Here is an 18,828-nt window from a genome sequence, read left to right as displayed (position 1 = left end):
GCCTGGGAGGCTGCTCTGTGCGTGGGCCAGGCAGAGCCCTAGACTCGGACCTGGGTGTCACCACAGGGGGCCACACTCTCAGACGCAGAGCAGGACGGCTCTGCGTCCTGCTCACCGCGGGGACTGGTGGCAGGGGCGGAGTGAAGCCAGAGAGTGCCCCTTTGTAGCGTCTCACTCCTTGATGCTTTCACTTGTCATGTGACCTGAGCAAGCCCCTTCCCCATTCTGAGCCGCCTTCTCCATCTGCAGATGCCAGGTGGCCCTGCTGGCTTCAGTCCTCACACCTGGGAGCTTCCTTGACTGGCAGAGGCTCCCCGTTCCCGACCCGGGTCCAGAGTCCTGACCTGACACCCAAGGGCTCTGAGCACTGGGTGCCGACATCCCCCTCCTGGATTTGGACTCAAGGCTGCGGCCAGAAGGTGTGCTGGCGCACTGCACGCAGGCCTCTCCACAGAGGCCCCACGGAGTGGCCCCATCTCAGTGCCTTTGTCCAAGGTGTTGTCTGTGCCTCAAATGTCCTTTTGAATCACCCAAAAACCCAGCCTTCAATTTTGGGCTCATTTGAAGCCGTACCTGGCTCCTTAGCTCCACAGGGGCCTGCAGGACCCTCACCAGTGCCCCCATCCCCCCTAGTTCATGAGCACCCAGAGGCAGAGACATCCACCAAAACAAAATCACTGCCAAGTAAGGCGGCAGAGCCATTCCAAACCAGGCCCCAGCACCGCGCGCCCACGGGCTGGCCCAGGGGACCTGGGCTGGGGACTCTCCGGGGTGCAGACAGGGCAGGCCCAGTCCTGCAGGCGGACTCAGACCAGGCCATGTGGCAAGAGGAAATGACAAACATGGCTACCGTACCTTGACCGTGTCCAGAGGGTGGCCGACAATGACACTGGCTGCGCCTGTGGGTTGAAAAAGAGTAACTGGTCATTTGGCCCCTGGACTCCTCGCTTGCACTCGCTGGCTCTTGGGCACAGGATAGGGGGCCAGGCTCCTGCATGAGCCTATTTGGGCAAAGCCCAGGCACCAGAGAGGACTCGCCACATGCCTGGCACTGGCCCCAGCAAGGAGGACGGCAGAGAAAATGGAGTAAAACCCAGCTCTGTGTCAAGAAACAAGCACCTCCCGCCCCCCAAAAAGGGCGGTGAAGGTGCTGGGACAACCGTTTGGCTGCAAAGGAGTGAAGTTAGAAACCCGCACCCCCTCATCCCATGCCTTATAAAACAGTTAGTTCCAAGTAGAACAAAGACCTACATAGAAATACTAAAACTATAAAAATCATATAGTAAAACACGGGAAAATCTTCATGACCAAGATTTTCTATAGATTCTTGGATATGAGACCAAAAGCACAAGTAGCAAATACAAAATAGACGAATTGAACATCACAAAGATTTTAAACTTTTATGCACCAAAAGACTCTATCAAGAATGTGAATCTGACCTACAGAATGGGGGGAAGTACTTGCATATCATACATTTGGTAAAAACCTAGCATCCAGAAAATATAAACTCTTACACCTAAGAAACTTTTTTTTAAATATGGGTAAAGGAACTTGAACAGACATTTCTCCAAAGAAGGCATGCACATGGGCCAATGAGTACAAGAGAAGATGCTCACCATCGTCAGTCATGAGGGACATGCCAATCACAACACAATGAGATTCCCCTCACACCCTAGAACAGCTGTAACGTAAATCACAAACAGAGGGGAATAGGTAGGTGTTGGAGAGGATTTGGAGACATTCACACCCTCAGACCTTGCTGGTGGGAATATGAACTGGGACAGCCACTGGGGAAAACCGTTTGGCAGCTCCTCAAAAAGGTGAGTCTTGAATCACCATACGACCCAGGAATTCCACTCCTGGGCAAATACTAAAAAGAAGGGAAAAGAGGCACTCAAACTAGTTCACGTACACGCGTGTGCACAGCAGCACTGGCCTTGATGGCCAGGCGGTGGGGACAGCCCAACGGTGCGTCACTGGACTCAGGGGTGAGTGAAGCGGAGTATTGTCAGACAGAAACAGCAGTGACCGGCTGATGCGGGATGAATGTTGGGAACACTGTGAGAATGAGGAAGGCCAGGCCCTGAAGGTCTCCTACGGTGCGATTCCATGTGCATGACTTACCCAGAACCGGAAACCCTTGGGGACAGGAAGCAGGCGAGCGACCGCCAGGGTGTGGGGAGGGGCTGTGGAGCCCTGCACGGGCCAGGGACTGCTCTGAGCACGAGGACAACGCTTTGCCACTAGACAGAGGCGAGGGTTGCACACTCTGGCAACACACCAGATGTCACTGACCTGCACTTCAAAATGGTTAGTTCTGTGTTATGTAAATCTCGCCTCAAAAACCAGGGAGGGTGTGAGGAGAAGACCCGGAAACGTTTCAGTTGCCTGCAGGTTACTTCACTTTCCTACACCTCACGGTTAGCATGTGTAGGTGAGAATAATGTCAGCACCCACCTGAGGGTAACAGTAAAGTGAGGAACTGAATGCCAGGTACCAGGAGGGAGCCTGGCATTTCATGGACATTCAAAAAGAGATGCTATTGCTATTGATTTTATTTATTTATTTACTTTTGGAGAGGGGAAGGGAGGGAGAAAGAGAGGGAGAGAAACATCAATGTGTGAGAGATATGTGGATTCATTGCCTCTTGAACACCCCCAACTGGGGACCTGGCCCACAACCCAGGCATGTGCCCTGACTGGGAATCGAACCAGCAGCCTTTCAGTTCTCACGCCGGTGCCCAATCCACTCAGCCTCACGAACCAGGGCTGCTGGGTTTTTTTGGTTTGTTTGTTTGTTTTTAAAGAAGACCTCTTTGAAAAGGTGATGAATACTCTGGGTCTTTCCACAACACCATGCCTGTCTGCACAGGTTCACGAGACCTGAACCATTCTGGAGCTGAGAAGGCCACCCTGGGGCCCTGAGGAAGCAGCCCTGGCTGCAGAAGTCAGTGACTTCGAGGTTGGAGCAGGGGCCATCCTTCTAAGACAAATTCCCCATCATGGTGATGAGGAACAAAGTGTCTCTGCTCACCAGGTAAGGCAGGGAAGGGGTCCTGAAGCCTTAGATATTTACAGGGGAAGAGAAACCAGCTGATCCCAGAGCAAACGTTTCCTGGGTCTGGAAACCTTCAGAGCCCGCTCAGCCTCTCCCTCCCACAGAACTGGGCAGAGGCAGACGGTGGTGGGCAGCGGGGAGCTGGTGTATGCACGCCACTTGAACCCCTCCCATCAGGGGAACAAAGGGGTCTGGTCCTAAGGCTCCAGCTGGTCTCCCTACCCCGGTGAGTGCATCCCTCACTATGGGCATCCCTCAGCCCAGGGAAGCCCCCTGGGTCCAGCCTTGGGCCAGCATCTCCCTGCCCCTGTAGCCCACCCACCGGAAAGCAGGGATGAGATATGAGAAATCAGACCATCACATCAATGGTTTCCAGCCCTTGGGACTTCACAGGCCAGTGAAATTTCAAACAAAACGTGTAGGATATCGTGGCAAAATATTATCATGCAAGGTCATTAAGAGAGAAAACAGCTAGCCCTGACTATTGTAGCTCAGTTGGTTGGGCACCGTCCCGCAAAGCGAAAGGTCACCGGTTCCATACCCAGTCGGGGCACATGCCTGGGTTGCAGGTTCAGTCCCCAGTCGGGGTGCTTACAAGAGGCAACTGGTTGATGTTTCTCTCCCTCTCTTTCTCCCTCCCTTCCCCTCTCTCTAGAGATAAATAAATAAAATCTTTTTTTTTAAGGGAAAAGAAAGAAAACAGTATAGCCGAGAACAGGGGTCTGGGTGTCCCGGGAGCCAGGCTGCCCGGGTCGGATGACCTGGGCTCACACTGCACCTGGGGCCTCGGGCCAGCCAGGGACTTTCCCTGCACGCCCACTTCCTCACCTGTAAAGTGGGGACGCAATCATAGTAGCTACCTCACTGGAATTGTGAAGAAATAAATAAACAGACACGAGAGACCCCATGTTTTACGGTTCCATTTACATCAAACGTCCAGAAAAGGCTCACTTGCAGAGCCGCGGTGTGGAGGGTGGTGGTTGCCGGGAGGGAGAAGGAGGGAAGGAGTTTAACTGCCATGGGCACAAGGATCTTACTTAACAAGGGATGAACGAGGACCTTCCTGCGGGGACGATGACGGCCCAAAACTAGTTTGGGGCAAGGGGACTGCTAAGAACAGACAGTGCACCTGATCTCAGCCAAAAGGCTGGGAAGCGAAAGTTTAGGGTAATGGTTTTGCAACTTGGTAAAGTTACTAACAATATCACAGAATTGTATACTGGACATGGATGGATTTCACCATGTGTAAAATAACCTTACCAGAGTTACTTTTAAAACATGCACGAAGTGCTCACCTGGCACCCCCTGTGCACTCACCGTTGCTATACTCACCAGCCTTTCATGGAAGCAGAAAGAAATATTCACTTCCCCAAAGCACAGGCGGTTCCAGGATAAAGGGCAGCCCACTACGCGCCGTTGCACAAGGGAGGGTCTCCATGCCAGAGGGGACTCGGGGGTCTCCTAAACCCAGCCCCCTACAGCCCTGCTGACGTCGCCTGGCTATGTAAGGAAGTGGCTGAGAGAACACTTTCCCTCAGAATGGCTGAAGGGTGTCCAAAGAGGGTCTGGGTGTGCACGGTGGGTCTCCAGGTGTAGCCCCCCTGAGTGGGAAAATTAGGGGGGGGTCTCAGCCCAACTCAAAAGAGGCCGTGTCAACAGACTTGCCCACCACGAAAGGAACAGACCCTGCTCAGGACGGGGGAAGCAGGTGCCCTGCAGCCATCTGCAGGGGACAGAAGCACACAGCTGCCAGCTGGGAGGGGATGCCAGAGGGGAAGGACCCGCATGCTAACTGACCTGTCCTGCACCCCCCCCCCCCACCAATAGCCTCTGCCTCAGCACCTCAGTACTATTTTATCTGGTCTTCAGGGAGGAGCTGCATTTGCCAACATCCCTTTGCTGATGGCCCTCTTAGATGGGGCCAAAAGAAAGACAATATTTTACAGTAAGTGGAGTACCACTGGCCCTCCCCCATGCCCCACCTACATCTGAGAAGAGGAGGCATAGACCTCTCCAAAAGAAAAGAATGGAGAAGGAAATGGATGAAACTCCTCACCATGCCACCCCATCTCAGGCCGAGCAGAGAGAGAAAGAGCCGCTGCCGGGGCGGTACAAAGGGACCACAGTGTGGGCAGCAGGGTACCGAGCGGCTGGCAGCGGCCGAAGACGGGAAGGGTGCCTCCTACCTGCTCCCCCAAGCCCTCTAAGCCCTCTAAGACCAGTCTGATCACGAAGTCGGGCTCCCCATCCCGCTCCTGGGGCCAGTGACCAAGCGCCACCCTCACCTACAAGTTTCTTGGAGCCACGAGCCACGTCCCCAAATTAAAGTGCGCACCCGGTAACCGAAGGGTGTGTACGCGCTGGGACGCTCCATTGGCTGCAGGCTCGGACTAGCGGCTTAATCATTACCCGACCGAGCTCCGTACACCCTCACTTGGAGGTAAATCCGGAGCTCTCGCCGGCAGCCGGCGGGGACCCGCGAGACCCCAAGCGCCGGGCCGCGGGCTCTCCCCGCAGCCGGAGGCGCGCGTGGCGCGGCCGGGACGTGCCGGCGCCGAGTGCCCCGTCCCGAGCCGGGGTGTAAACTCGGCCCACCCGGCGCCTGGCCCGCCTCTCCGTCTCCCCGACCCCCGGTCTCCCTAAAACCCACCCACCTCTGGGGGTCCCGCTCATCCAGGGTGAGCTCACCTCCTATCCAGCCAGCCGCGAAGTCTTCCAGCTGGAAGCTGCCCATGGCCCGGGCTGCGGCGCCGCGCCCGCCCCGGTCCGAGTCCGGGCCCATGTAGCGTGTGCGGGGCGTGGCCCACGGGAGGGGCACGCGGGGGCGGCCCGCCAGATCCTCGGGGCGCACGGGAGTCCGACGCCCAACCCGGTCTCCCGTCCCCCGCCGAGTGACAGCACGCCCCCGGCGGACCTTAAAGGCGCCGCAGGCACCCAGGTTGGAAGATGCCATGGCCACCGCCATGGGGGAATCCCCTGAGCCTGACCTCTCGCCCTCTCCCCTGCCAACTGTGGCACCTCGACGCCCTGAGGCGACGACAGTGCCTGCTGGGGCCTGTCATTGTTCACACCTCGCCCAACACAGGAAATGATTTCAGGGACATTTTTTGCAAAGTACATTATGAAACTGAGGGAAGGATGCTTTATCAAAGGTCAGGATGTAGATTACTTACCTGTGAAGATGCACTCTCTTAAACCAAAACGGCGCTGAAATAATTCTAACTGAATGTCCAACTAAACCAGGAGTGCTTGCTTCTCTGAGGAGCTGGTTGAAGCCACGGGCAGTTTCGCTGTAAAATAGGAACACGGTTTTCCAGGCCGCTTTAGAGCTGAGGGGCGCTCCCCCTGCCTGCTCCTCGCACCTCTCCGCAGCTCCTGGGTTTCAGAAGCCTATCTGTTCACAAGAAACTGAAGTAACATTCAGAAAGCACCCAGTCCAGGGGTGGGCTCCATGTCAGTTGTGAAGCAGCACTGGATATTACTAATGTCCAACAGTTCCTGAGCATTTAAATCACAACCCGCCCACTGTTCCTGGGCTCGTCCTCACTCAACCTGGGGGGTGGGCGCCTATTCCTAGGCGAGGAAGAGGCCCGTCTGTTCAGTGTATTTAATGTGTATGTGACACAGATTTGAGTCTTTTAGAAAATGCCAAAACTAGGTGAAAGTTCTCCACCTGAGTCGTAGGCTTAGCCATGTAAGGACAGCTTTCGGCTTCTTCCCAGGCACCTGGCTGCCACAGTAGAGAATCCGGGGAAAAGCACCCCCAGAGCCAAAGGTTCCACTCCTGCAGCGGTGGCCCCTGCCGAGGCCATACTGACCAGGTGGGAATTTCCAGAGCCCCGAAAGCTCTCCACCTGGCCCTTGTAACCGAAATCGGGTCTGGTCGCCTGCTGCTATGAAAGTCAACACTCAAGAGGCAGGTGCTGTGACGTAAAGGAAAGTGGTTTATTTTCAGGTACCAGCCCCTGGGAGGATGGGGCACTTGTCTGAACGCCCATCTCCTGGGAAGATGGGGGACTCGCACCTCTTAGCCCATCTCCACATGTCACTGGAGGCAGAGGTTTTTATAAGGAGGGAGGGGGGAACAGAACAAAGAGACCAAGGGAGGGGCTTGCAAAGGTCCCTACATGCAGACTAGCCCAGTCCATTCCATAAGATAAGTGACGGTCCGGTGCCCAGCATCCTGGCTTCACATCATCCTCGCCTCACATCATCCTGACCCTCGGCTGAAGGTCAGCACATCTCCTGGAGCTGGGAGTGCCTGCAGGTCGGAGTCAGTCTCCTTTGAAGCAGGTGCCTAGGGCTCTTACAAAAACACACTGTTCATCTACAAGCCACGTGCCAGAGTGAGCACTCACGGCAACAACCTAAGAAGAATGAGGAAGTGCGGTAGAAATCCTTGCTCCTACAATTTTCCACTGCTGCGCCCTGGCCAGGCCTTCGGGGGGGTGAGGCTAGGCTGAGCATTTTTTGGTAGCCCCTTGGGCATGAAGACTGGGGGGCCACATGGCACACTGTGCCTCTGGAAGTGCCTGCCTTGCAGGTCCCAGAATCCACAGGTGCCCCCCAGACCCCAGGGCTCCCTGGGGAAGCCTCCACCCCCTGCAGACAAGCAGGCCCCAAACTTGCGCTGCCACCTCCTCTAAAACTCTTCTTATCACCCCAAACGCTCCCCTCACCCTCCCCATCTCTCTACCTGCATGATCCAGACAAGCAAAGGAACTCTGGAGCTGCCTCACCCTGACTCATGTTTTCAAGCCAAAATGTGGCCTGAGGACTTTACATGCCGTCCACTGCCCCTCACAGGGTCTCACTCCCCCTCACAGGGTCCCACTCCCCTCACACTGTCCCACTTCTTCCTCACAGGGTCCCACTCCCCTCACAGGGTCCCACTTCTTCCTCACAGGGTCCCACTCCCCTCACACTGTCCCACTTCTTCCTCACAGGGTCCCACTCCCCTCACAGGGTCCCACTCCCCTCACAGGGTCCCACTCCCTTCACAGGGTCCCACTCCCCCTCACAGGGTCCCACTCCCCTCACAGGGTCCCACTCCCCTCACAGGGTCTCACTCCCCCTCACAGGGTCCCACTCCCCTCACACTGTCCCACTTCTTCCTCACAGGGTCCCACTCCCCTCACAGGGTCCCACTCCCCTCACAGGGTCCCATTCCCTTCACAGGGTCCCATTCCCCCTCACAGGGTCCCACTCCCCCTCACAGGGTCCCACTCCCCTCACAGGGTCCCACTCCCCCTCACAGGGTCCCACTCCCCCTCACAGGGTCCCACTCCCCTCACACTGTCCCACTTCTTCCTCACAGGGTCCCACTCCCCTCACAGGGTCCCACTCCCCTCACAGGGTCCCACTCCCCCTCACAGGGTCCCACTCCCCCTCACAGGGTCCCACTCCCCCTCACAGGGTCCCATTCCCCTCACAGGGTCCCACTCCCCCTCACAGGGTCCCACTCCCCTCACAGGGTCCCACTCCCCTCACAGGGTCCCACTCCCCCTCACAGGGTCCCACTCCCCTCACAGGGTCCCACTCCCCTCACAGGGTCCCACTCCCCCTCACAGGGCCCCACTCCCCTCACAGGGTCCCACTCCCCCTCACAGGGTCCCACTCCCCCTCACAGGGTCCCACTCCCCCTCACAGGGCCCCACTCCCCCTCACAGGGTCCCACTCCCCCTCACAGGGTCCCACTCCCCTCACAGGGTCCCACTCCCCCTCACAGGGTCTCGCTCCCCCTCACAGGGTCCCACTCCCTTCACAGGGTCCCACTTCTTCCTCACAGAGGCTATGAGCAATCACCAGGGCCACCCCACTGATGGTCGGTTTTCTGAATCAAGGTGGCTGCATGACAGTCCCCAGTGACACAACCAAACACAAATCCAGGTGTTGCTGTGGAGGTGTTTATAGATGTGATTTACAGCTACAGCTGGTTGACTTTAAGGGAGTTTCTCCCTGATGCTCCGGGTGGGTATCAATCCAATCCGTTGAAAGGCCTTGAGGGCAACGTGGAGATTTCCCTGAGAAAGAAGAAACTCCCCCGTGGACTGTAGTGACCTGCCCAGCCCACCCCCACAACACACACACACACACACACACACACACACACCCCTTGGAGCTAATGCAGGTTAGGTTGCAGACCTCAGCAATAGAGTGAGCCATAGTCTTTGCTAGTGCAAGGTGCTGTCTTCAGTTTGTAAACACACACACCCGCAACACCTGTGCAGTAGTGCAATAAAAGGAGGTGTGTGCCGAGGTCTCCCCAGGTCCACTTTCTCTGGCAGAACCCTGACTGTGTTCGCCTGGGAAATGGCCACGAGGAGCCCAAGGCTCAGAGAGGTGAAATGAGATCCGATCCATCGGAAGTATCAGTCTGCAGCTGTGAGGCGGGGAGGCGCTCTAGGGACAACCTGGAGCTGGTCTTGTGGCCTCTGACCAATCCCTGCACACCTCCCCCCACCCCCAACTGTCCCAACCAGCTCCCCCTGCTGGAATGCCACCTACTGGGGTGCTCCCATTCCCCTGGGCTTGTGCCACTACTGCTGATCCCAGTCAGCTGGGGGCGCTCTTCCCTATACCAACCTGGGGTGGTGATGCTTATTGCCACTCCAGCCATGCCTCCTCAGGGGCCAGGGTCACATCTAACTTTCAGGTACAGTTCTCCAGGAGCCCAGCTCCATCCTGGCCCAGCCCAGCTCACATGGTCCGCCCTAGGCCAGCCCAGAGAGGGGTGGTCCTGTGCAGGCCCCAGCTGGAGGTCCATGCTCACTGCAGAGATGTGGCCTGGCTGGGGGAAGGTGTTTTGGGCCCCCCTGGGAGCTCCCTGGACTCCCTCTGGGAAGGAAAAGGACTTGATGTCCTCCAGTGTCCTGCTAGTCTCCAGCAGGGACCCACCCCGATGTCCAGGATGATAGAGAATGGTAAGGGGTATGGTCTGGAGCCAGGGGCTCTGCTGGGCCTGCTCTTCTCCCACTGTCACACCCATGTCACATCATCTAGGCCATCATGCAGCGACTGCCAGCCAGGCCTCCTCCAATCAAAGCGAGGCAGTGTCTGACATCTGAGGCTTGATCCTAAAAGGGCTGAGAGGCCTGCCGGCAGGGGATGGAGGGTGGTGGTCATCACCATCACTGACACCCAGACTCTGTCCTGCCTGCCATGCTGGGGCATGTGCTGGGGCAGTTAGAAGAAATGAAAGGTCTCCGAAGAGTGGCCTTTTGTGAGTTCAATGCTGGAGCAAGTCCATAGGTGGAAAGCCTGCCAGTTCTCCATGGCCCACTCTTTTGAAGGACCACCTAATGGGTGCCAGGGCAATTGTCATTCCCTGAGTCCTGTGACACCATGGGACCAATTGGGAAGGGCCTGAGTTGGCAGTCAGTGGCCCTGGCAACCCCAGGGTGGAATCCTGAGCCCAGAAAGCAGCTACTTGTACTGCTAATGAGCTGGAACCAAGAGGAGGGTGTGGGCGCCTTTCCAGAATGAACCACTGTGCTCCATTCTTAAATGACTGCCCGGGAGGCACATCACCCGAGGGAGGCTTTTGGCTCCCTCTCTTGCCTTGCTCAGGGCCTGCTTCTACCCTCTTCAGGCCGAAGCTGAAACATCCTTTGCAAAGAGGCTTCTCCAGATGGCCTCTGTCAAGGCCAAGACCTCCTTGCCCCCCTCAAGGCATCCCTGCTTTTCTTCCAGCCCTGCCATGTGGGTCAGCCCTTGGGCAAGGCCCAGGAGGCCCAGGAGGCCCAGGAGGGTGGGCAGGTCTGCCTGACTTGCCCACCCCCGAGGCATTCTCAGCCTCATCCACACAGCAGACGATGCTGAGTGATCCAGGGCAAATGGGTGGACGGGGTGGGATGCAGGCATGTGTTGTCCTCCTTCTTCGGGCATTTGCACCTGCACTGACCACAGACAAAGGGAGCTTCGAGGTCCCTTCCCTGAGTCCCCTAGGAAGGAAAGCATACGGTGATTTTCAGGGTGCTATTTGAGCCTCTCGCTGGGGCAGAATTCCTTTATTTACTGAGAATTCTTTGAGAAAGTCTATTCAGAGCACTTTCAGATAACAATCTGAAGTGCTCCAGTCCCCACTGGATTTGACACTCCAAGTCAAGACACAGCCAAAGGCGAGTGACGTTGAAGTGAGGGGGCAAAGCAGCTGCTGGGAGGCTGGGCTGCCCGGGTTCTGCTTCTGGTGCTGCTGCTGAGTCACTGGGCTCCTTGGGTAGGTCTGTGACTCTGTTTTTCCCTATGTCTTTCTGGAGGGTAGACACCGGTCCCCTCTTAGGCAGTGTTAAAGAAATCTCAAATTCTGGGCCATGGAGACCTCTGCTGTGGGTATTTTGTCAAGATCCACCAGCAGAGGGCGCTGCTGAACAGTGAAAGGCCAGAGTTGCTGTCCCAGTGGGAGAGTTTTCTGGCCCAGTTCCCCAGCCTTGCACTGGCAGTCAGACTCGGTATATACTTGGGCTATGAAAGCAATGCTGATCTGAGGCTTAGGAACCTGAGGGGGCCACAGGGTGGGCCTCTGAGAGGCTTGATGAGAATCTGAGGCTTCTTGGGAGCTGACTGTGTATTTAGAGGGACAGTGCCCCAGTAAGCAGAGGTACACCCCAACTCTTCACCTGCCTTGATTCATCAAGGCCTCCAATGCACCCTGCTCTTTTCCACCCCAGGGTGTCAAGCTGGCCCAGGGCTACGTGCTCAACTTATACCACCTCATTAAACTCTGTGAGGCAATTCCCCATGTTGCAGATGAGAAGAATGAGGCTCAGGGAGGTTAAGCAATTTCTCCAAAGCCACGCAGCCAGCAAGGGGAGGATTACAGATTTCCACCTGCTGCTTGACTCTAGGGCGCAGCTCATGACCAAGATGCTGCCTCCTGGCCAAGACTCAGGAAGTGGAAGGGACGTTCCCCAAAGACCTTGACCCCACCCTCTGTGTAAATGTCCTAACTTCTTTGCCTCCGTCTCTCCACTATCAGTGAAATTTGCCAACTACACTCATATTCTTTTTATTTTATTTTTTTAATCCTCAGCTGAGGACACATTTATTGATTTGAGAGAGAAAGAGCAACATTGATTATTTGCCTCACATATGTGCTCCGACCAGGGATTAAACACGCAACCCAGGCATGTGCCCTGACTGGGAATTGGACCCACAACTCTATGGAGTGTGGGACGATGCTCCAACCAGCCAAGCTACCCACCAGGGCCCACACCACACTCACACTCCGAGGTCTCCCAGAGCCAACACCTCCACAGTCAGGAGGAGTGCCCTGGGATGGCATCTGTCCTGTCTCTTATGACTGGCTCCCGTGGGCCAGGCTGGCTCTGGACACATCTGTGGATAGGCGGCCTGGCCATCCTCGCCTTTTCTTCTCAGCCGATAGACACGAAAGGCCAGTGCCGAGACCAAGTGGAGGCCGTGCAGGTCAGGAGACCAGGAAACCAGCTGCGGAGATCTGGGGGGGCGGGGAGGGACAAGCCACTGCAGCGGTTGAGGTCACTTCTAGAAGGCCCTGCTAAGTGCCTGCTGTGGGCCGACTGGCCTGGGATGCAGAGAGCTGCCACGCTGATGACGGCGCTGGGGAATTTGTGCTGGAACGCCTGCCCAGCTCAGCCCTGTGGTAGTACGTCTCCTCTGCTGTGCGTTCCTCGGGCGTCAGCTGTAGGGCTCTGGGGGAGACCAGGAGCCCGCACACCTTCCCAGACTGAAGAGAACAGAGGCCAGAAAGGCTGGAGGCAGCCTGAGAAAGGCGGTGGCCCTTGGACTGGCTCTAAAAAGACAAGCTAGGTTTTGGCTGTGGAGGTGGTGCTGGCCTGGTGGACAGAGGGCACGGACTGAGTGACACCCAGCATGAGAATGCAGGGGGCCTGAGGGGCTTCGCCCACCCCAAGCCCCTGATCTGGGAGAGGATGCAGGGACTGGGGGTCTGGGGGCAGGGGCCTTGGCCCTCATGGGAGGGCTAGGACATGACTCTGTGGGCGGTGCTCTCTGCTGGTTGTCGGGCCCTCAGCCTCCTGCTGCTTCCTGGGAGTGGATCAGGAGCGGTCAAGGGCCAACTACGTCTCACCTGGACACAGCTCCCTGCACTGTGCTGCGGTGGGCTCGGGCTCCTTGCAAACAGGCCTTTGCTCTCTGTGGGGACCTCAGGGGAAGCCTCTCAGAAGGGCGGTGCACCCGCAGCCCACACACCCGTGCTCGGCGGTCTCCGAAGGCCCTGTGGGTGAGGGTGGGGGCGGGCTGGGACATGGGGCAGGGGTGGTAACTAGAAGAATATCAGTGCATTCTGTTCCAAGGCGCAGCCCGGGTCTTCCTGCTGGCTTGTGGGTCTTCGGAGACACTGTCCCTTCTGGGCCTCGGTCTCTCCGTCCTTTAAAAGAAAGGCCAGACCAAGACCCTACACCTCGAGAAGAGACCGGGTATGACCAGAACCTCAGCTCTGAACCCCTTGAACCCCACTGCTCTCTGTTCGGGGTCAGTGTGAACACGGCGAAGAACAAACATCCTGATTTTAGGAGACAAGAGATTTCAAAGGACTTCAAAGACACCTCACTTTTGATGCAAGAACAACGAAAAAACATAAAACAACAAAATTTCCAAACCATATGCATTAGCTTTTCTCCCAGACAGGCAGAGGTTTCCCAAGTGACAGAAGCTGGGCCAGGCAGGAGGCGCAGGGGCTCAGCGGAGGTGAGGGCCAGCCGGCTCAGGGTGGGAGGCAGGTGAAGCCGCTCCTGGTCGGAGCCCAGCAAAGCAGCCGGGCTCGGCTCCGCTCGTCCTGTTCTTCCTCCCCACACCACTCTGCACCAGGGGCTCGGCCTGAGGCGGCCGCACCGTCTCTCTCCTGCCAGCCAGCCTTGCCCCTTCCTTGGAGTCTCCACAGTGACCATGGCTGGCTCACCGTCCCCCCATCCGCCTTCCCCCCTCCTTCCCTCACTGTAGGCTCCATATGTTCCCGCCTTTCTGCCTTTATTGGTGCCTCATACATTCATCCAACCATGATGCCGGAGCACCTACTAGGGACTAGGCACAGGGCTGGGTGCTGGGGTGCAGTATAGTGTTAATGCCGCGGCCCCCACCCCTCCACCCCGGGCCCGCCTTGGTGAATGGGCTCTCTGTCCCCAAGAATCACCAGGGGTTGGCACTACTGTTTGTGATACACCCCACAGGGGCAGGCCATCGCTGCGGCAGCCAGTCCCCACGGCTACCCCCACTCATGCCCCTGCGAAGCCTCCATCCACGTTGAATGGTGCCTCATCTGTGGGACTGACAGTTGGTCTGGGTGACTTTGAGGCTCAGCTGTAAGAAGCTCTGCCACCTCTGTCTTGGTCTCAGGGACCAGCTGCTCTAGGGGAGGCTGCCCAGGCGGCCGTGGAGAGGCCCACCCTGAGGAACGGAGCCCTCCTCCCACAGCCGGCACCGGTTGGCCAGCCATGTGAGTGAGACGGCAGGTCCCCGGGCCCCGGAAAAAGCCTCCAGATGACCGCAGCCCCGGCCAAGACCTCGATGGCAACTTCACACGAGACCTCAAGCCAGAGCCACCCAGCTAAGCCTCCCAGATTCCGGATACCCAAAACGATAAGAACAAGTGTTATTTTAAGTCACTGGGGTCTGAGCTAATTTATTGCGGAGAAACAGATCCAGTATGAGTTAATGTGAGCATCATGTTTATTAACAATCTGAACCTAACGGCTAGAGCGTGGGCTCTAGAGAAACTCGGTCCAGATCCTGGCTCTCCGTCCTCCAGGTCAGCCCTTTAATCGGCCTGTGCCTGGACACCCCACTCGTAAAGTGGGGGTGTTAACTGCATCCAAAGGAAGTCGAACTGGAAATCAACGCACGTAAAGGGCTCAGAGCCGTGGCTGGCACGCAGTGACGAGGGGTGACTCTGACCTCCACTGTGGCCTCTGTGTCCTGACGCCTGTCCCTGCCTGTGTCCATAAGGAGTGGACTCCCGCACGGAGCCACCCGAAGCACCAGAGGTGGCTGACTGCTCCAGCTCGGCCCAATCCCGCAACCACGGCTCCCTGCTCCAGAGTCTCCCCACAGCCGCTCCTGCCAGAGGGGTCTCAGTCCCGAGAAACTCGGGGGTCTTGTCAGCCTCATGAGCGAAGGAAGCCCCTCCAGCCCCTCAGGAGCCGCTGGCAGGTGGCGGCAGGGCTCCGGCCCTGCTTAGGCTCTGGGTGTTACTCACACGGAAAGGGGGGGCCACCCCTTGGACTCAGCTTGGACTGTGCAAGGAGGGCGGCCCCCATTTCTAATACACACCCAGACACCCCCAACCCTGGTCTACTCGAGGGCAGTGAGGGCCCAAGGGCACCAGCTCCCCCCGCCCACCCACTGGGATGTAAGAGGACCAGGCTGACCCGACCCCTTCCCGAGCGCAGTGGGGCGTCTGCCAGCCGGGGCACCTGCACTTCTCCTGTCACACTCCCACCTCGAGTTGCCTGGCCTAGGGAGGTCCCAGGAGCCCCTTGGAAGTATTAAACAGTGGATTTCACAGGAGAAATTCTTCACTGTAACTAAAGCGTGACTGACGGATATATCTCCCCTCTTCAACATGCCCATCCTTGGGAAGAGTCGGGGGTGGGCGAGGGTGTTCCCCTCGTGAAGGGGTAGGGGTTTGCCAACAGGGGCGCACGGGTCCAAGGAAGGGGACATGGAACCAGCACCACAGGACAGTGGCTGCAAAGGTGAGACACAGGTGTGTGACCGGGTGCAAAGATCTGTTTCAAACAGGAGCCCCAGCTCACATGCTCCGTCGCCATACCCTGTGCTTCAGCTGCAAGGCCCCTCTCGGTGGGGCAAGCCTGCAGCTGGGGGTCGGGCGGGGGCACCAGGAAACATGCCCACAGAGTCCGAGCTGGTGGGGCCTGGGCAGACTGTGCCATGCCACTGTCCTCAGCCTGGTGCTCCACACAGTGGTGGGGTGACAGGGAGGGGAAGGCAGAGGGGCCTGAGGGAAAGGGGAGGTGGGCTGGGTCCAGGCCGGCCAGGAGAACTGCATGAAGACTGGCTGGGGGGCGGGGTAAGGGGCAGTGCTCGAGCACTGGGGCCAGGCCAGACAGACCTGGGTCCGAGTTCCGGCTCACTGTGTGAGCCCAGGCACGCTCCTCCACCTCTCTGAGCCGCTTCTTAACCTGCAGAGTGAGGGCGACACCTGGGCCCACCCCTAAGGGTTATGGAGATGCTCTCTATGAGGCACCTGGAGGTAGTCAGTGCTCAGTAAATGGAAGCTGCAAACATTACTCCAAAGCATGGAATCAGTGCACCAATCCAACCTTGTAGTAAAACGATTTATTTACAAAACCTGTCTCTGCAGCCTTTAGGTGTCCAGTGGGCCCCGCTTCCTCCCTCTGGGTTCGGGACAAGCAGCAGCAAGAATGGGAGAAGGTGTGCATGCCAGACCAGGCAGGACCCCCTCTGCGGAGCCACTGTGGGGGCAGGTTTTCTAGTCAGCAGCCCAGGACAGAGGGGCCACTTCCTGGGGGTATGGCCAGGCTGCTCCCCTCTGTTTCCTGAGGAGGAAGGCCAACCCCAGGCCTGCTGAGCCAGACACCGGCCTGGAGCCGCACACTAGCAGGACGTGGGGTCTCTTCACCAGGCCAGCTCAGCGCCCTAGGAGGGGCTGGCAGAGCCCGCCAGGGACTGGGCACCTCCTGCCAGCTCTGTAGGCTGTGGGCACTGCGGCAGACCCAGGGCCAGCTGAGCTCTGGGGCCCTCAACCCAGCCCCCTCCACCCTCAGTGACCCGCGGGGGCTGGGGGCCCGTACCCTGGTGGCTCTCGCTACTACCACCTTCTGCCTCCTCCAAGTGTGGCCACACCAGGCTGGGGCAGCTCCCCTGTGGGCTCCTTGCCCCCGACGGAGGGGCGGGAGGCCCGGGGCTAGTGTGGAGACCCTCCTCGGGGGTTCGGTAGTAAGGCACGAATCCTGAGGCTTGCGGTGCATGGCCACTGACTGCAGCATCACTGGAGAGAGAGGTGTCCAGGCTGCTGTCACAGGGGTGCCCTGCTGAGGCCGTCAGGATGGGCCAGCGGTTCAGCAAGACCCAGGAGATGAGGTCTGGGCCTCCTGAAGCAGCCTGGATCAGAGGACACGAGACGTTAGCCAGGCCCCGGGCTCAGTCCAGACACCTAGGGCTGAACTGGTCTATGGGGCCTGTGCCTGTGGGCATGCTGGGAAAGACTCCTTTGCAGCACTGGTCTCCAGGGCTCCAGGCAGCAGGGGCGTGTCTGGGATTAGAGCCCACTCCTCCTGCCCCCTCCATCTTTGCAGTCACGGGCTGGGGCCCAGCTGCCTGGTGCTGGAGGGGCTGCTAGCAACATCGGACATGGCTGCAAATCTCAGCTGTGCCCCTGCTGATGGTTGTGCCCTTGGCCAAGTCACTCAGCCTCTCGGAGGCTCATTTTTCTCACCCATAAAATGGGAATAATAATCAGAATTATCTTGTCAGACTATTAACAGGATAAATGAGATGCTGCAAGTGATGCACTTGGGTGCCCAGTGAGCCACAAGGCCTGCGCAGATGCTCCTGTGGGGGACACCAGGCTCACCGTGTGTAATGCACCTATGGCTCTGCAACCAGCAATTACCACTCTCTCCCTTTTGTAAGAAATAAGAAAGTTGAGGCTCACCAGGCTCAAACACATGCCCCAGCCACTGTCCTATTAAGTGGCCAAACTGGGACTGAGTGAGGTCGTCCGTCTCCAGCCCCTGTTCTCTTAACCAAGGACACGCTGCTCCAGGAGCAGACCCCTGGGGGTGGGGAACTGGCCTGGCCTGCTGGGTCCTGGGGCCCTGGGACAGGGGTCTGAAGGATGCCAGGGGGCCCAGGGCTGCCCCCACACCCTCCTGTGGCCTCCGCACGTGGCCTTCCCCACTCACAGCGCTCCCGCTGCCGCCTGTCCTCCTGCAGGAGCAGCCAGCCTGCGACTCCATCCTGGAGGCTGGGTCTTGGGAGCGGCCCCAGGAGAGGTTGAGGAAGCTCTCCTCCTCAGAGCGGTAGTAAGGGGAGAACCCACTAGGTGGCTGGGAGTCCTCCCGGGATGGCGCCTCCCTGGTACTCCAGACTCCTTCCTGGACAGACTCCTTCCCGTTGGCTGCTCCTTCGCAGCCAACATCTGGCTGTGGGGCCAGCTCCTCCACCAGGAGCTGCCCATAGGTGCGGAAGAAGGGCAGATACTCCAAGTTCCCCAGGGACCTATGGGAGAGGTCAAGGCTGCTGAAGGGCTCGTTGCCCCTTGAACTGGTAGCCTGTAGTTGCTGGGACAGGGGCTCTGGGTCCTCCTCCTCCAGGAAGCTCGGCGAGGATAAGAATCCAGGCTCATCCTCATAGCTCTTCTGGGACATCTGAGAAGAGAAAGGTGTTCCATCTGTTACTGTACCCCAACTTCTTCAGCCACTCCAGCTCCCTGCCCCCACTTCCTGCCCACATTGGAGGCCAGAGGGGCCTTTCCAAAGTGCAAACGTGAGTGTGGCTCTCCTGCTAAGACCCAGCCAATGGCTCCCAGCCAGGGCTAAGTTACCCATGAGCCTGCGGTACCTGCAGCCACACCTGGCACCCTTCTCCGCCTGCTCGATCCACACTGCACACACCGGCCTTTGTACCAGTCCTCAGTCACACGGAGCTGGTCCTGCTTTAAAGTCCATGCCCAGACCTGTCCTCCCACTCTCGGCTCAGAGGGGCCTTCCCAGCTCCCGCCTCCACCCCTGCGACCCCAGGTCACTGGGCCCTTCACTGCTCCCACACTGCGGTGTTCTTGGTCTGCCG

At 58.1% G+C, this 18,828-nt stretch overlaps 1 protein-coding gene across 12 annotated transcripts in view; it reads right to left on the bottom strand.

The window, feature by feature from the left end:
* SLC25A48 (solute carrier family 25 member 48) overlaps positions 1 to 5,900 on the bottom strand; it is a 39,448-nt gene extending 33,548 nt beyond the window's left edge. For all 12 annotated transcript variants that reach the window (XR_008392905.1, XR_008392906.1, XM_053672773.1 and 9 more), the window contains exons 1-2: positions 5,746 to 5,900; positions 856 to 899 (exon numbers count right to left, since the gene is read on the bottom strand). Coding sequence is in view for 10 of the 12 variants with exons in the window: in XM_053672773.1 (XP_053528748.1) it covers positions 856 to 899; positions 5,746 to 5,839 (138 nt within the window). In the remaining 2 variants the exon portion in view is untranslated. The remainder of the gene's footprint in view (positions 1 to 855; positions 900 to 5,745) is intronic.
* Positions 5,901 to 18,828: the final 12,928 nt, after the last annotated feature.

This window comes from Artibeus jamaicensis, unplaced genomic scaffold, assembly GCF_021234435.1.
Source record: "Artibeus jamaicensis isolate MK-2021 breed Jamaican fruit bat unplaced genomic scaffold, CSHL_Jam_final contig_786, whole genome shotgun sequence".
In the NCBI taxonomy this organism is placed as follows: Eukaryota; Metazoa; Chordata; class Mammalia; order Chiroptera; family Phyllostomidae; genus Artibeus; species Artibeus jamaicensis.
This window is presented reverse-complemented; position numbering and strand designations above follow the sequence as displayed.